Here is a 16,893-nt window from a genome sequence, read left to right on the forward strand (position 1 = left end):
GCTTGAAAAGGATTTGCAAATCATCGTATTCTGTTTATATTTACATCTAACACAATTTCCCAAATGGGGTTTGTAACATTGGAAGGAAATATAGAAGCATTTAAGTCTCACCTTAAAACTCATCTGTATACTCTAGCCTTTAAATAGACCTCCTTTTTAGACCAGTTGATCTGCCGCTTCTTTTCCTTCTCCTATGTCCCCCAAACCCTTGTGGAGGGGGTCCGGTCCGATGACCATGGATGAAGTACTGGCTGTCCAGAGTCGAGACCCAGGATGGACCGCTCGCCTGTGTATGGGTTGGGGACATCTCTACGCTGCTGATCCGCCTCCGCTTGAGATGGTTTCCTGTGGACAGGACTCTCGCTGCTGTCTTGGACCGCTTGAACTGAACTCTCGCGGCTGTGTTGGAGCCACTACGGATTGAACTTTCACAGTATCATGTTAGACCCGCTCGACATCCATTGCTTTCGGTCCCCTAGAGGGGGTAGGGGGGTTGCCCACATCTGAGGTCCTCTCCAAGGTTTCTCATAGTCAGCATTGTCACTGGCGTCCCACTGGATGTGAATTCTCCCTGCCCACTGGGTGTGAGTTTTCCTTGCCCTTTTGTGGGTTCTTCCGAGGATGTTGTAGTCGTAATGATTTGTGCAGTCCTTTGAGACATTTGTGATTTGGGGCTATATAAATAAACATTGATATTCAACTGAATATGGCTTGAAAAGGACTTGCAAATCATCGTATTCTGTTTATATTTACATCTAACACAATTTCCCAAATGGGGTTTGTAACATTGGAAGGAAATATAGAAGCATTTAAGTCTCACCTTAAAACTCATCTGTATACTCTAGCCTTTAAATAGACCTCCTTTTTAGACCAGTTGATCTGCCGCTTCTTTTCTTTCTCCTATGTCCCCTCCTCCCTTGTGGAGGGGGTCCGGTCCGATGACCATGGATGAAGTACTGGCTGTCCAGAGTCGAGACCCAGGATGGACCGCTCGCCTGTGTATGGGTTGGGGACATCTCTACGCTGCTGATCCGCCTCCGCTTGAGATGGTTTCCTGTGGACGGGACTCTCGCTGCTGTCTTGGATCCGCTTTGAACTGAACTCTCGCGGCTGTGTTGGAGCCACTATGGATTGAACTTTCACAGTATCATGTTAGACCCGCTCGACATCCATTGCTTTCGGTCCCCTTGAGGGGGGGGGGGGTTGCCCACATCTGAGGTCCTCTCCAAGGTTTCTCATAGTCAGCATTGTCACTGGCGTCCCACTGGATGTGAATTCTCCCTGCCCACTGGGTGTGAGTTTTCCTTGCCCTTTTGTGGGTTCTTCCGAGGATGTTGTAGTCGTAATGATTTGTGCAGTCCTTTGAGACATTGATTGATTGATTGAAATAATTTCTAGTGTTTGTTTCAATGTTCCATAAATAAAGGCAGGATTGACAAATATGTAAAGTGATAGTTGGTCGTGTTCTGTCATGTTGTGATGGCCTAGCTGACCGTACATGTGAACATAGAGGAGTTGTCAAGAGTCTCTCCTGACATGACAGATGTTTTGTGCACCGAAGCGCTTGCCAGTGACATTCCTCGCCTCATCCCAGCAAAAGGAATGTGGTATGGAAGGCAACGTGCCTGCAGGGACTTTAGTGTGCTCAGCTTCCACATTAAAGGTCCTCCGTCCACTTCTGTGACGCTCTCGACCAGCTACTTTTCTGATGACCACGTCCAGGTGAAGCATCTCATTTTTATATGTGTAAATATTAGGGGTGGGCAAATAAATGCGTTAATTACGAGTTAACTCATCAATCTATTAACACCGACAATTATTTTATAGCACATTTGCGTATGTTGTTTACATGCTTTTATTTTGTTAACACCTTTTTTTTAACAAGATGCCGTCGCCCGGCGTCGAAAACAAGCAAACCAGAGTTTTGACCCGGATTGATTGAAACTTTTATTAATAGAATATTTATATTCTGTACAGGCTTCACGGTGGCAGAGGGGTTAGTGCGTCTGCCTCACAATACGAAGGTCCAGCAGTCCTGGGTTCAAATCCAGGCTCGGGATCTTTCTGTGTGGAGTTTGCATGTTCTCCCCGTGACTGCGTGGGTTCCCTCCGGGTACTCCGGCTTCCTCCCACCTCCAAAGACATGCACCTGGGGATAGGCCCCTCCCACCTCCAAAGACATGCACCTGGGGATAGGCCCCTCCCACCTCCAAAGATAGGTTGATTGGCAACACTAAATTGGCCCTAGTGTGTGAATGTTGTCTGTCTATCTGTGTTGGCCCTGCGATGAGGTGGCGACTTGTCCAGGGTGTACCCCGCCTTCCGCCCAATTGTAGCTGAGATAGGCGCCAGCGCCCCCCGCGACCCCAAAAGGGAATAAGCGGTAGAAAATGGATGGATATTCTGTACAATTGACCACTAAATGGTAACACCCCAATAAGTTTTGCAACTTGTTTAAGTCGGGGTCCACGTTAATCAACCTCATGGTAAAAGGCAGAGTTGGTAAAAAAAAAAAAAAAGCAAAATAAAAATGGAAAAATCTGCATCCCGGGATGCACGAACTTCCAGAAATGTGCGTCCTTACTGATTTCAATGCGTAAAAAGGCAAAAAAAAAAGGTGCGTTAACGCCAACATTGCTGAGTTTTGACCTAATCTGCACATTTACAGTCGTGATCAAAAGTGTAGGTACACTTGTAAAGAACAGGATGTCATGGCGGTCTGGAGTTTCCAATCATTTCTTATTTTGGGGATGTAGTGATTGCAGGACATACTTGTTGCTCACTAAAAATATTTTTGCTTCTTTGAGCTGTAATTTGACCCCCTTAAAATGCTTCAAAGTGCAAGTTAAAGCTCTACTATGCAAAGCGAAAGCCATTTATCAACAACATCCAGAAACGCCGATCTGTAATTTGACCCCCTTAACATGCTTCAAAACTCACCAAATTTTACACACACATCAGGACTGGCGAAAATTGCCATTTAACAAAAAACCAAACCCCAAAAGTCAAAATTGCGCTCCAGCGCCCCCTAGGAAAAAACCCAGACAAAACTGCTTGTAACTTCTGTTAGGAATGTCATAGAGACATGTAGGTCTGACTTAGACCAGGGCTTGGCAGCGGCCAAAGGTGGACCCGACCAACGCTGCTTGCAGCTTTAATTATAATTGATCTTTTTTGTAACACAGTTAGTGAATGAAGTTTACTTTTGTAGATATTTCCCATAGTTCTACACAATAACTCAGGTATGTAACACTAGCGAGCAGTAGAGAATATGAAGTCTATTTTGGTCTAGAACAGGGGTAGGGAACCTATGGCTCTAGAGCCAGATGTGGCTTTTTTGATGACTGCATCTGGCTCTCAGATAAATCTTAGCGGACATTGCTTAACATGATAAGTAATGAATAATTCCGCTGATAATCACAGTGTTTAAAATAACGTTCAAAAGATAAGACATTCTCATGCATTTTAATCCAACCATCCATTTTCTATCGCACCTGTTCAAGAAGTCGCATTAATGGTAAGAAGTATTATATTTGTTATTGGTTAGCTTTAGAATAAGTGAATTATATTGTGAAGTGAATTATATTTATATAGCGTTTTTTCTCTAGTGACTCAAAGCGCTTTATATAGTGAAACCCAATATCTAAGTTACATTTAAACCAGTGTGGGTGGCACTGGGAGCAGGTGGGTAAAGTGTCTTGCCCAAAGACACAACGGCAGTGACTAGGATGGCGGAAGCGGGGATTGAACCTGGAACCCTCAAGTTGCTGGCACGGCCACTCTACCATCCGAGATGTGCCGCTCCCAAAAAAATGTTATTAAAAAGAATAAGAGACTTATTATTCTCTAAAAATGTTGGTCTTACTTAAAAATGCACGCATTTAATTGTATTCAGTGTTAAAAAATATTATATGGCTCTCACGGAAATACATTTTAAAATATTTGGCTCTCTCGGCCAAAAAGGTTCCCGACCCCTGGTCTAGAACATGTTTTGTTTTATTCATTAAAGACGTGTTTCTTGCTACTTTATGTTGTATATTTATTACAAGAGATTTCCAGTTGGAAAGAGTCCAGAGAGTTTAGATCAGGGGTGCCCACACTTTTTCTGCAGGCGAGCTACTTTTCAATTGACCAACTCGAGGGGATCTACCTCATTTATATATATCATTTATATTTATTTATTTATGAAAGAGACATTTTTGTAAACAAGTTAAATGTGTTTAATGATAATACAAGCATGTGTAACACATATAGATGTCTTTCTTCCACAAAGACAAGAATATAAGTTGGTGTATTACCTGATTCTGATGACTTGCATTGATTGGAATCAGACAGTAATGATGATAACGCCCACATTTTCAAATGGAGGAGAAAAAAAGTTGTCCTTTCTGTACAATACCACATGAAAGTGGTTGGTTTTTGGCATCTAATTCATCCAGCTTCCATACACTTTACAAGAAAAACATTGGCGGCAAATTCCGTAGCTTGCTTGATTGACATTCACGGCACCCGAGGGTCTTGTGAGATGACGCTGGCTGCTGCCAGTTCATTATTATGAAAAAATGACAGAGAGGAAGGCGAGAAACACTTATTATTTCAACAGACTTTCGCACCGTCCCTTCCGTCAAAACTCTAAAGGCCGACTGCACGTTTCCTATCTTCACAATAAAAGCCCTGCTTCATGCTGCCGGCGCTAACAAAATAAGAGTCTCGGAAAGCTGGCGTGCACAAGTGATGTGCACGCCAGCTTTCTGAGGGATCACTTGTGCACGCCAGTTTTCCGAGACTCTGTATTTAGTTAGCGCAGGCAGCATGAAGCAGGGCTTTTATTGTGAAGATAGGAAATGTGCATTCGGCCTTTAGAGTTTTGACGGAAGGGACGGCGCGAGAGTCTGTTGAAATAAAAAGTGTTTCTCGCCTTCCTCTCGGTCATATTTTCATAATAATGATCTTGCAGCAGCCAGCGTCATCTCACAAGACCCTCCGGTACCGTGAATGTCATTTAAGTGACGTCTTGGTGAAGATTGATGATCACTAATTTTTAGGTCTATTTTTTTTTTAAAGCCTGGCTGGAGATCGACTGACACACCCCCCGCGGTCGACTGGTAGCTCGCGATCGACGTAATGGGCACCCCTGGTTTAGATGGCGGGTTGAAATAAAAAAGTGTTTCTCGCCTTCCTGTCGGTCGTTTTGTCTTAATAATGATCCGGACAGCAGCCAGCGTCATCTCACATGAACCGTCGGGTGACGTGAATGTCAATCAAGTGACCAAAGTCACGTCTTGGTGAGGATTGATGACGGATCGTTTTTAGGTGATGTCATACGCAAATACGGTATTAGCTTTCACTGTTATGCTGATGACACCCAACTCTACATGCCCCTAAAGCTGACCAACACGCCGGACTGTAGTCAGTTGGAAGCGTGTCTTAATGAAATGAAACAATGGATATCCGCTAACTTTTTGCAACTTAACGCCAAAAAAACGGAAATACTGATTATCGGTCCTGCTAGACACCGACCTCTATTTAATAATACAACTTTAACATTTGACAACCAAATAGTAAAACAAGGTGACACGGTAAAGAATCTGGGTATTATCTTCGACCCAACTCTCTCCTTTGAGGCACACATTAACAGCGTTACTAAAACGGCCTTCTTTCATCTCCGTAATATCGCTAAAATTCGCTCCATTCTGTCCACTAAAGACGCTGAGATCATTATCCATGCGTTTGTTACGTCTCGTCTCGATTACTGTAACGTATTATTTTGGGGTCTCCCCATGTCTAGCATTAAAAGATTACAGTTGGTACAAAATGCGGCTGCTAGACTTTTGACAAGAACAAGAAAGTTTGATCACATTACGCCTATACTGTATATACCTTTATATACATACATATATACCTGTACTGTATATACCTTTATATACATATATACATACATATATACCTATACTGTATATACCTTTATATACATATATACATACATATATACCTGTACTGGCTCACCTGCACTGGCTTCCTGTGCACTTAAGATGTGACTTTAAGGTTTTACTACTTATGTATAAAATACGACACGGTCTAGCTCCAGCCTATCTTGCCGATTGTATTGTACCATATGTCCCGGCAAGAAATCTGCCTTCAAAAGACTCCGGCTTATTAGTGATTCCTAGAGCCCAAAAAAAGTCTGCGGGCTATAGAGCGTTTTCTGTTCGGGCTCCAGTACTCTGGAATGCCCTCCCGGTAACAGTTCGAGATGCTACCTCAGTAGAAGCATTTAAGTCTCACCTTAAAACTCATCTGTATACTCTAGCCTTTAAATAGACCTCCTTTTTAGACCAGTTGATCTGCCGCTTATTTTCTTTCTCCTATGTCGGCCCCTCCCTTGTGGAGGGGGTCCGGTCCGATGACCATGGATGAAGTACTGGCTGTCCAGAGTCGAGACCCAGGATGGACCGCTCGCCTGTATCGGTTGGGGACATCTCTACGCTGCTGATCCGCCTCCGCTTGAGATGGTTTCCTGTGGACGGGACTCTCGCTGCTGTCTTGGATCCGCTTGAACTGAACTCTCGCGGCTGTGTTGGATCCACTATGGATTGAACTTTCACAGTATCATGTTAAACCCGCTCGACATCCATTGCTTTCGGTCTCCTAGAAGGGGGGGGGGGGGGTTGCCCACATCTGAGGTCCTCTCCAAGGTTTCTCATAGTCAGCATTGTCACTGGCGTCCCACTGGATGTGAATTCTCCCTGCCCACTGGGTGTGAGTTTTCCTTGCCCTTTTGTGGGTTCTTCCGAGGATGTTGTAGTCGTAATGATTTGTGCAGTCCTTTGAGACATTTGTGATTTGGGGCTATATAAATAAACATTGATTGATTGATTGATAGGTGTATTTTTTTTAATGCCTGGCTGGTGATGCACTGACACACCCTCCGCTAGCTCGCCATCCACCTGATGGCCACCCCTGGTCTACAGACAGGTCCTTATGTAAAACACATCTACTCCCCATGAAATGAGCTAAAACACACACGCACACACACACACACACACACACACACACACAGCCGTCACACTGACCTTTGGTGACGTCGCTGATCTGGTATTTAAAGTCGGGCCCACCGCAGCTCCAGGACATGTCTTCCAGGTTGAAGCTCTGGTTGGAGCGCAGCATGATCACCTCGATGGCGCTGGACTTCAGCAGAGCAATCTGGTCCTCTGCGGTCAGCTCCCTGCCGAAAAGGAAGCCAACGTTTAGCACACATGTGGGACAATGATTCGATCATTTCAAGACAAACTGCTACCAAACACAGACCGCTTTGGAAAATGTCATTGTCAACAGGAAATGATGCCCTTAAATAGCCACAGCTGTGGTCGATACAATGACGTAACAATAAATCAACTTCAAAAGCCTAAATTATACAATACAGTATTAGGGTTGTGTGGTATACCGGTTCTACTTTAGTATCGCGGTAGTAATGAATCAAAAATGGTACTATACTATGTTTGAAAAGCACCAGTTCACATGGTGACAATGCTGGTTTTACGAGCAGAGGAGCATGTTCGGCAGCGCGCGCGCACAGAGTACTTACAAGCAGACACAGTGTGTAAACAAAAGAGGGAGAATGGATACATTTTGGTGTAAAAAGTCAAGCTAAAGGTGAAGTTATAACACTGAAACACCCTCAGGAAGAGATGCTTTAAGTCATGGCTAGCTAGTTAGCTAACTAGCAGCTAACATCCATCCTCGGTGTTGTAGCAACATCCAAATCACTAATCCTGGCTTACATAGTGACAAAGTAAGTTTATCACAAGTATCATTATCACTGGAAGACGAGGAATAGCTAAACATGCTTCACTACACACCGGACGAGGATACAATAGCTCACCGCTAACAGCAAGCTAGCACCACAAAATGTAAACAAATGCCAAAGGTGGATCTACATAGGACATCCACTGTGACGATACCAAGTATAAGAAGTGTATGCAGTTGATAATACAATGTTTACATTGATATTTTTTATTATCATCACAAAATCCTTTGTCATTTGTATTGTTTGTAAAGTTAGGAAATATATCCCTGGACACATAAGGACTTTGAATGTATGATCCTGTAACTACTTGGTATCAAATCCATACTTAAATGAGTGGTATCATCCAAAACTAATGAAAAATATCATACAACAGTCTGCCATTTTGTATTCAGTTTCATTCTAAAGTTGCAATAAATTAGGGGCGGGAAGAACTGTAAGGGGGAGCACAAAAGAGGAAGCATTAGATTGGGACACACCATACTGAATAAGACATTTATGGTGGATATCACCGCCGTCACAATGTAAACAAATGCCATGGGTGGATCTACACCTGACATCCACTGTAACGATACCAGGTATAAGAGGTGTATCTCCTCGATAACACAATGTTTACATGGATATTTTTTATTATCACAAAATCTTTTGTGATATTTATTGTTTACAAAGTCAGTAAATATGTCCCTGGACACATGAGGACTTTGAATATGACCAATGTATGATCCTGTAACTACTTGCTGTGGTGTCCTCCAAAAGTAACAAAAAGTATAAAACAACTGTCTGCCATTTTTATTTCCTAAAGTTGCAATAGATTAGGGGCGGGAAGAACTGTAAGGGGGAGCACAAAAGAGGAAGTATTAGATTGGGACACACCATACTGAATAAGACATTTATGGTGGATATCACCGTCGTCACAATGTAAACAAATGCCATGGGTGGATCTACACCTGACATCCACTGTAATGATACCAAGTATAAGAGTGTATCTAGTCGATACTACTATTATTGCATCTATATTACTTATAATCAAATTTTTTTTTTCCTTTTAAAATGTATATTATGTTTATAAAGTCAGTAAATTTGTCCCTGGACACATGAGGACTTTGAATATGACCAATGTATGATCCTGTAACTATTTGGTATCGACATGATCCATACCTAAATGTGTGGTATCATCCAAAACTAATGTCAAGTATCAAAGAAGAGAAGAATAAATGATTATTACATTTGAACAGAAGTGTAGATAGAACATGTTAAAACAGAAAACAGTGCGACACCTACCCTTTACATCAGTATTTCTTCACCATATTATTATTGGTTTATTAGGTATTATATTTGATTGTATGATCCTGTAACTATGTGGTATCAGATCCATACCTAAATGTGTGGTATCATCCAAAACTAATGTCGAGTATCAAAGAAGAGAAGAATAAGTGATTATTACATTTGAACAGAAGTGTAGATAGAACATGTTCAAACAGAAAAATAAGCAGATATTAACAGTAAATGAACAAGTGGATTAATAATTAATTTTTTACAGCTTGTCCCTCATAATGTGTATAAAATAATAGGTGTATAAATGACACAATATGTTGCTGCAGACTAATTAGGAGTCTTTGTTTGTTTACTTACTACTAAAAGACAAGTTGTCTAGTATGTTCAACATTTTATTGAAGGACTAAATGACAATAATAAACATATGTTTCATGCACTCTAACATTATTTGTTCAAATAAAGACAATACTGACCTTTTTTGTGGTCCCCTTTATAAATAAAAGTATCAAACATGGGAACAGGGACCACCCTAACAGGCTGCATAAGGAGTCATTGTAGATGAGTTGCAGTCATGCGGTGAGATTTGTGCAAGGTGGATTAAAGACGGGAGTTTCTAGAAAGATCATGTGAGGATTGAAACAAACGCCTGCATGGAGGAATGCTGAAGGAAGGTAGAACGTGACACTCGCCGGGTCCTTCAGATCCCGAGGAGAGGTTGGGTCTTAAGTGGGGGGGGGGGAGCCAGCAAACATTCCAAAGGTAATCCAACCTCATCCATCAACGGCGGCCACTGGCAGTGACAACTTTCAGGAAGTGCTGGCTTTGGCCTTGGCGTCCAAGTGACCGCCAGACATAACATCTGTCTTCCTGGGCTTGGAAGGCGCTAGAAGCCAGGAGGCGCTGTGCTGATCCATGGGATCTTCTACCACTCCCATGTCATGTCATGTGATCACACCCTGACCTGATCACACCCTGACCTGGGAACACCCTGACCTGGGAACACCCTGACCTGGGAACACCCTGACCTGGGAATACACTGACCTGATCACACCCTGACCAGGTAACACCCTGACCTGGTAAACACCCTGACCTGGTAAACACCCTGACCTGGTAAACACCCTGACCTGATCACACCCTGACCTGATCACACCCTGACCTGATCACACCCTGACCTGGTAAACACCCAGACCTGGGAACACCCTGACCTGATCACACCCTGACCTGATCACAGCCTGACCTGATCACACCCTGACCAGGTAACACCCTGACCTGATCACACCCTGACCTGGTAAACACCCTGACCTGGTAAACACCCAGACCCGGGAACACCCTGACCTGGTAAACACCCTGACCTGGGAACACCCTGACCTGATCACACCCTGACCTGGTAAACACCCTGACCTGGTAAACACCCAGACCCGGGAACACCTTGACCTGGTAAACACCCTGACCTGGGAACACCCTGACCTGATCACACCCTGACCTGGTAAACACCCTGACCTGGGAACACCCTGACCTGGTAAACACCCTGACCTGGCAAACATCCTGACCTGATCACACCCTGACCTGGGAACACCCTGACCTGATCACACCCTGACCTGGGAACACCCTGACCTGGGAATACCCTGACCTGGGAACACCCTGACCTGGGAATACCCTGACCTGATCACACCCTGACCAGGTAACACCCTGACCTGGGAACACCCTGACCTGGTAAACACCCTGACCTGGTAAACACCCTGACCTGGGAACACCCTGACCTGATCACACCCTGACCTGATCACACCCTGACCTGGTAAACACCCAGACCTGGGAACACCCTGACCTGGGAACACCCTGACCTGATCACACCCTGACCTGATCACAGCCTGACCTGGTAAACACCCTGACCTGGTAAACACCCAGACCCGGGAACACCCTGACCTGGTAAACACCCTGACCTGGGAACACCCTGACCTGATCACACCCTGACCTGATCACACCCTGACCTGATCACACCCTGACCTGATCACACCCTGACCTGGGAACACCCTGACCTGGGAACACCCTGACCTGGTAAACACCCAGACCTGGGAACACCCTGACCTGGTAAACACCCTGACCTAAATGATATATACACATTTAGATGTACAGTATGTGTATAAATGATATATACACATTTAGATGTACAGTATGTGTGTATAAATGATATATACACATTTAGATGTACATTATGTGTATAAATGATATATACACATTTAGATGTCGGGGCGGCAATCCTAAAACCCCTTGGTGGACACCAGCGGTGAGGGATGCCGTCAAGCTGAAGAAGGAGTCCTATCAGGTCCTTTTGGCTCATAGGACTCCGGAGGCAGTGGACAGGTACCGACAGGCCAAGCGGTGTGCAGCTTCAGCGGTCGCGGAGGCAAAAACTCGGACATGGGAAGAGTTCAGGGAAGCCATGGAAAACGACTTCCGGACGGCTTCGAAGCGATTCTGGACCACCGTCCGCCGCCTCAGGAAGGGGAAACAGTGCACTATCAACACCGTGTATGGTGCGGATGGTGTTCTGCTGACTTCGACTGCGGATGTTGTGGATAGGTGGAAGGAATACTTCGAAGACCTCCTCAATCCCACCAACACGTCTTCCTATGAGGAAGCAGTGCCTGGGGAATCTGTGGTGGACTCACCTATTTCTGGGGCTGAGGTCGCTGAGGTAGTTAATAAGCTCCTCGGTGGCAAGGCCCCAGGGGTGGACGAGATCCGCCCGGAGTTCCTTAAGGCTCTGGATGCTGTGGGGCTGTCTTGGTTGACAAGTCTTTGCAGCATCGCATGGACATCGGGGGCGGTAGCTCTGGATTGGCAGACCGGGGTGGTGGTTCCTCTCTTTAAGAAGGGGGGACCGGAGGGTGTGTTCCAACTATCGTGGGATCACACTCCTCAGCCTTCCCGGTAAGGTTTATTCAGGTGTACTGGAGAGGAGGCTACGTCGGATAGTCGAACCTCGGATTCAGGAGGAACAGTGTGGTTTTCGTCCTGGTCGTGGAACTGTGGACCAGCTCTATACTCTCGGCAGGGTTCTTGAGGGTGCATGGGAGTTTGCCCAACCAGTCTACATGTGCTTTGTGGACTTGGAGAAGGCATTCGACCGTGTCCCTCGGGAAGTCCTGTGGGGAGTGCTCAGAGAGTATGGGGTATCGGACTGTCTTATTGTGGCGGTCCGCTCCCTGTACGATCAGTGTCAGAGCTTGGTCCGCATTGCCGGCAGTAAGTCGAACACATTTCCAGTGAGGGTTGGACTCCGCCAAGGCTGTCCTTTGTCACCGATTCTGTTCATAACTTTTATGGACAGAATTTCTAGGCGCAGTCAAGGCGTTGAGGGGTTCCGGTTTGGTAACCGCAGGATTAGGTCTCTGCTTTTTGCAGATGATGTGGTCCTGATGGCTTCATCTGACCGGGATCTTCAGCTCTCGCTGGATCGGTTCGCAGCCGAGTGTGAAGCGACCGGAATGAGAATCAGCACCTCCAAGTCCGAGTCCATGGTTCTCGCCCGGAAAAGGGTGGAGTGCCATCTCCGGGTTGGGGAGGAGACCCTGCCCCAAGTGGAGGAGTTCAAGTACCTAGGAGTCTTGTTCACGAGTGAGGGAAGAGTGGATCGTGAGATCGACAGGCGGATCGGTGCGGCGTCTTCAGTAATGCGGACGTTGTACCGGTCCGTTGTGGTGAAGAAGGAGCTGAGCCGGAAGGCAAAGCTCTCAATTTACCGGTCGATCTACGTTCCCATCCTCACCTATGGTCATGAGCTTTGGGTCATGACCGAAAGGATAAGATCACGGGTACAAGCGGCCGAAATGAGTTTCCTCCGCCGTGTGGCGGGGCTCTCCCTTAGAGATAAGGTGAGAAGCTCTGCCATCCGGGAGGAACTCAAAGTAAAGCCGCTGCTCCTTCACATCGAGAGGAGCCAGATGAGGTGGTTCGGGCATCTGGTCTTGATGCCACCCGAACGCCTCCCTAGGGAGGTGTTTAGGGCACGTCCAACCGGTAGGAGGCCATGGGGAAGACCCAGGACACGTTGGGAAGACTATGTCTCCCGGCTGGCCTGGGAACGCCTCGGGATCCCCCGGGAAGAGCTAGACGAAGTGGCTGGGGAGAGGGAAGTCTGGGTTTCCCTGCTTAGGCTGTTGCCCCCGCGACCCGACCTCGGATAAGCGGAAGATGATGGATGGATGGATGGATAGATGTACAGTATGTGTGTATAAATGATATATACACATTTAGATGTACAGTATGTGTGTATAAATGATATATACACATTTAGATGTACAGTATGTGTGTATAAATGATATATACACATTTAGATGTACAGTATGTGTGTATAAATGATATATACACATTTAGATGTACAGTATGTGTGTATAAATGATATATACACATTTAGATGTACAGTATGTGTGTATAAATGATATATGACACCCACCACAGAAACTTCCCTCGACTGCAAACCAAAAGTCAACAATGAATGAAAGTGGAGGCAGCACGGTGCAGGGGTTAGTGCATGTGCCTCACAATACGAAGGTCCTGAGTAGTCCTGGGTTCAATCCCGGGCTCGGGATCTTTCTGCGTGGAGTTTGCATGTTCTCGGATACTTCTTCCCACCTCCAAAGACATGCACCTGGGGATAGGCCCCTCCCACCTCCAAAGACATGCACCTGGGGATAGGCCACTCCCACCTCCACCTGGGGATAGGCCCCTCCCACCTACAAAGACATGCACCTGGGGATAGGTCCCTCTCACCTCCACCTGGGGATAGGCCCCTCCCACCTCCAAAGACATGCACCTGGGTATAGGCCCCTCCCACCTCCAAAGACATGCACCTGGGGATAGTCACCTTCCACCTCCACTTGGGGATAGGCTCTTCCCACCTCCAAAGACATGAACCTGGGGATAGGCCCCTCCCACCTCCAAAGACATAAACCTGGGGATAGGCCCCTCCCACCTCCAAAGACATAAACCTGGGGATAGGCCCCTCCCACCTCCAAAGACATGCACCTGGAGATAGGCCCCTCCCACCTCCAAAGACATGCACCTGGGGATAGTCACCTTCCACCTCCACCTGGGGATAGGCCCCTCCCACCTCCAAAGACATGAACCTGGGGATAGGCCCCTCCCACCTCCAAAGACATAAACCTGGGGATAGGCCCCTCCCACCTCCAAAGACATAAACCTGGGGATAGGCCCCTCCCACATCCAAAGATATGCATCTGAGGATAGTCACCTTCCACCTCCACCTGGGGATAGGCCCCTCCCACCTCCAAAGACATGAACCTGGGGATAGGCCCCTCCCACCTCCAAAGACATAAACCTGGGGATAGGCCCCTCCCACCTCCAAAGACATAAACCTGGGGATAGGCCCCTCCCACATCCAAAGATATGCATCTGAGGATAGGCCCCCTCCCACTTCCACCTGGGGATAAGCTCCTCCCACCTCCAAAGACATGTACATGGGGATAGGCCCCTCCCACCTCCAAAGACATGCACCTGGGGATAGGCCCCTCCCACCTCCAAAGACATGCACCTGGGGTTAGTCACCTTCCACCTCCACCTGGGGATAGGCTCTTCCCACCTCCAAAGACATGAACCTGGCGATAGGCCCCTCCCACCTCCAAAGACATGAACCTGGGGATAGGCCCCTCCCACCTCCAAAGACATAAACCTGGGGATAGGCCCCTCCCACCTCCAAAGACATAAACCTGGGGATAGGCCCCTCCCACATCCAAAGATATGCATCTGAGGATAGGCCCCCTCCCACTTCCACCTGGGGATAAGCTCCTCCCACCTCCAAAGACATGTACATGGGGATAGGCCCCTCCCACCTCCAAAGACATGCACCTGGGGATAGGCCCCTCCCACCTCCAAAGACATGCACCTGGGGATAGTCACCTTCCACCTCCACCTGGGGATAGGCTCTTCCCACCTCCAAAGACATGAACCTGGCGATAGGCCCCTCCCACCTCCAAAGACATGAACCTGGGGATAGGCCCCTCCCACCTCCAAAGACATAAACCTGGGGATAGGCCCCTCCCACCTCCAAAGACATAAACCTGGCGATAGGCCCCTCCCACATCCAAAGATATGCATCTGAGGATAGGCCCCCTCCCACTTCCACCTGGGGATAAGCTCCTCCCACCTCCAAAGACATGTACATGGGGATAGGCCCCTCCCACTTCCAAAGACATGCACCTGGGGATAGGCCCCTCCCACCTCCAAAGACATGCACCTGGGGATAGGCCACTCCCACCTCCACCTGGGGATAGGCCCCTCCCACCTACAAAGACATGCACCTGGGGATAGGCCCCTCCCACCTCCAAAGACATAAACCTGGGGATAGGCCCCTCCCACCTCCAAAGACATGCACATGGGGATAGGCCCCTCCCACCTCCAAAGACATGCACCTGGGTATAGGCCCCTCCCACCTCCACTTGGGTATAGGCCCCTCCCACCTCCAAAGACATGCACCTGGGAATAGGCCCCTCCCACCTCCAAAGACATGAACCTGGGGATAGGCCCCTCCCACCTCCAAAGACATGAACCTGGGGATAGGCCCCTCCCACATCCAAAGATATGCATCTGAGGATAGGCCCCCTCCCACTTCCACCTGGGGATAAGCTCCTCCCACCTCCAAAGACATGCACATGGGGATAGGCCCCTCCCACCTCCAAAGACATGCACCTGGGGATAGGCCCCTCCCACCTCCAAAGACATGCACCTGGGGATAGGCCCCTCCCACCTCCAAAGAGAGGTTGATTGGCAACACTAAATGGTCCCTAGTGTGTGAATGTTGTGTGCCTATCTGTGTTGGATTAGGTGGTGACTTGTCCAGGGTGTACATCGCCTTCTGCCCGAATGCACCCGAGATAGGCTCCAGCACCCCTCACGACCCCAAATGGGACAAAATGGAACATTGCGATGGCATTGATGTTCATTATTCTGCTGGCAACATCTTTCTTTTCCATCCCCACATTTCCTCCAATTTTCCCGCCTGTGAGTCAGCAGCTTCATGACGCAACAAACCATAAAACGCGGGTGTGACTCGGGTCAAAAAGAAGCCACCAAATTTTGCTCCTAGTTTCATCCTGGAAGAGAGTTTTTCCTTGCCTCCGTCTCCATTTAGGAGGACTTCCTCTGTGAGATCTCCTTTGGTCCTTCATAAGTACAACTCATTGTGTGAAAGCTCCGAAGCTAAGTTTTCGACACCAAAATTCATCTTTTTCTTCTTCTTTAGATTTGGGCGCACTCGACCTTGCACATGTTTCACATCCCATTCAAACTGTTCCAACTTCAAACTGTTCAGCCTATTCTGGAATGGCAGGTTTTCCCTTAACAGAGTCTGTTTTTGTCAAAGCATCTCTTTAATATTTTCATTTCTTTGGTTTATTATTTGTATTGTCTTCTGTGTGTTCTCTCCTGATGTCGTGTCCAGTGTTTACTTCGCACAAGACGCTGCAATTGGTGGCTCAGCAGAGTTCACATTCTTCACTCTCAAAACTTCTTTCAGGGTTGTGGGGAAAACCATGTACAAAAGTCCAAAGCAGTGAAGTTGTCATGTTGTGTAAATGCTAAATAAAAAGAGAATACGACAAATCCTTTTCAACTTATATTCAATTGAACAGACCGCAAAGACAAGATTTTTACTGTTCACACTGGAAAATGTTGTTATTTTCTGCAAATATTAGCTCATTTGGAATTTGAGGCCTGCATAAAAGCTGGCACAAGTGGCAAAAAAGAGTGAGAAAATTGAGGCATGCTCATCAAAGACTTATTCGGAACATGCCACA

The 16,893-nt window shown here is 46.8% G+C and overlaps 1 protein-coding gene across 1 annotated transcript in view; it reads right to left on the reverse strand.

The window, feature by feature from the left end:
- Nucleotides 1-16,893, reverse strand: part of LOC133535497 (vitamin D3 receptor B-like) — a 49,703-nt gene that overhangs the window by 8,995 nt on the left and 23,815 nt on the right. The window contains exon 5 of the mRNA XM_061875382.1: nucleotides 7,074-7,225. Within this exon, the coding sequence (XP_061731366.1) occupies nucleotides 7,074-7,225 (152 nt within the window). The remainder of the gene's footprint in view (nucleotides 1-7,073; nucleotides 7,226-16,893) is intronic.

The sequence above is a fragment of the Nerophis ophidion genome, linkage group LG16, assembly GCF_033978795.1.
Source record: "Nerophis ophidion isolate RoL-2023_Sa linkage group LG16, RoL_Noph_v1.0, whole genome shotgun sequence".
NCBI classification, from domain to species: Eukaryota; Metazoa; Chordata; class Actinopteri; order Syngnathiformes; family Syngnathidae; genus Nerophis; species Nerophis ophidion.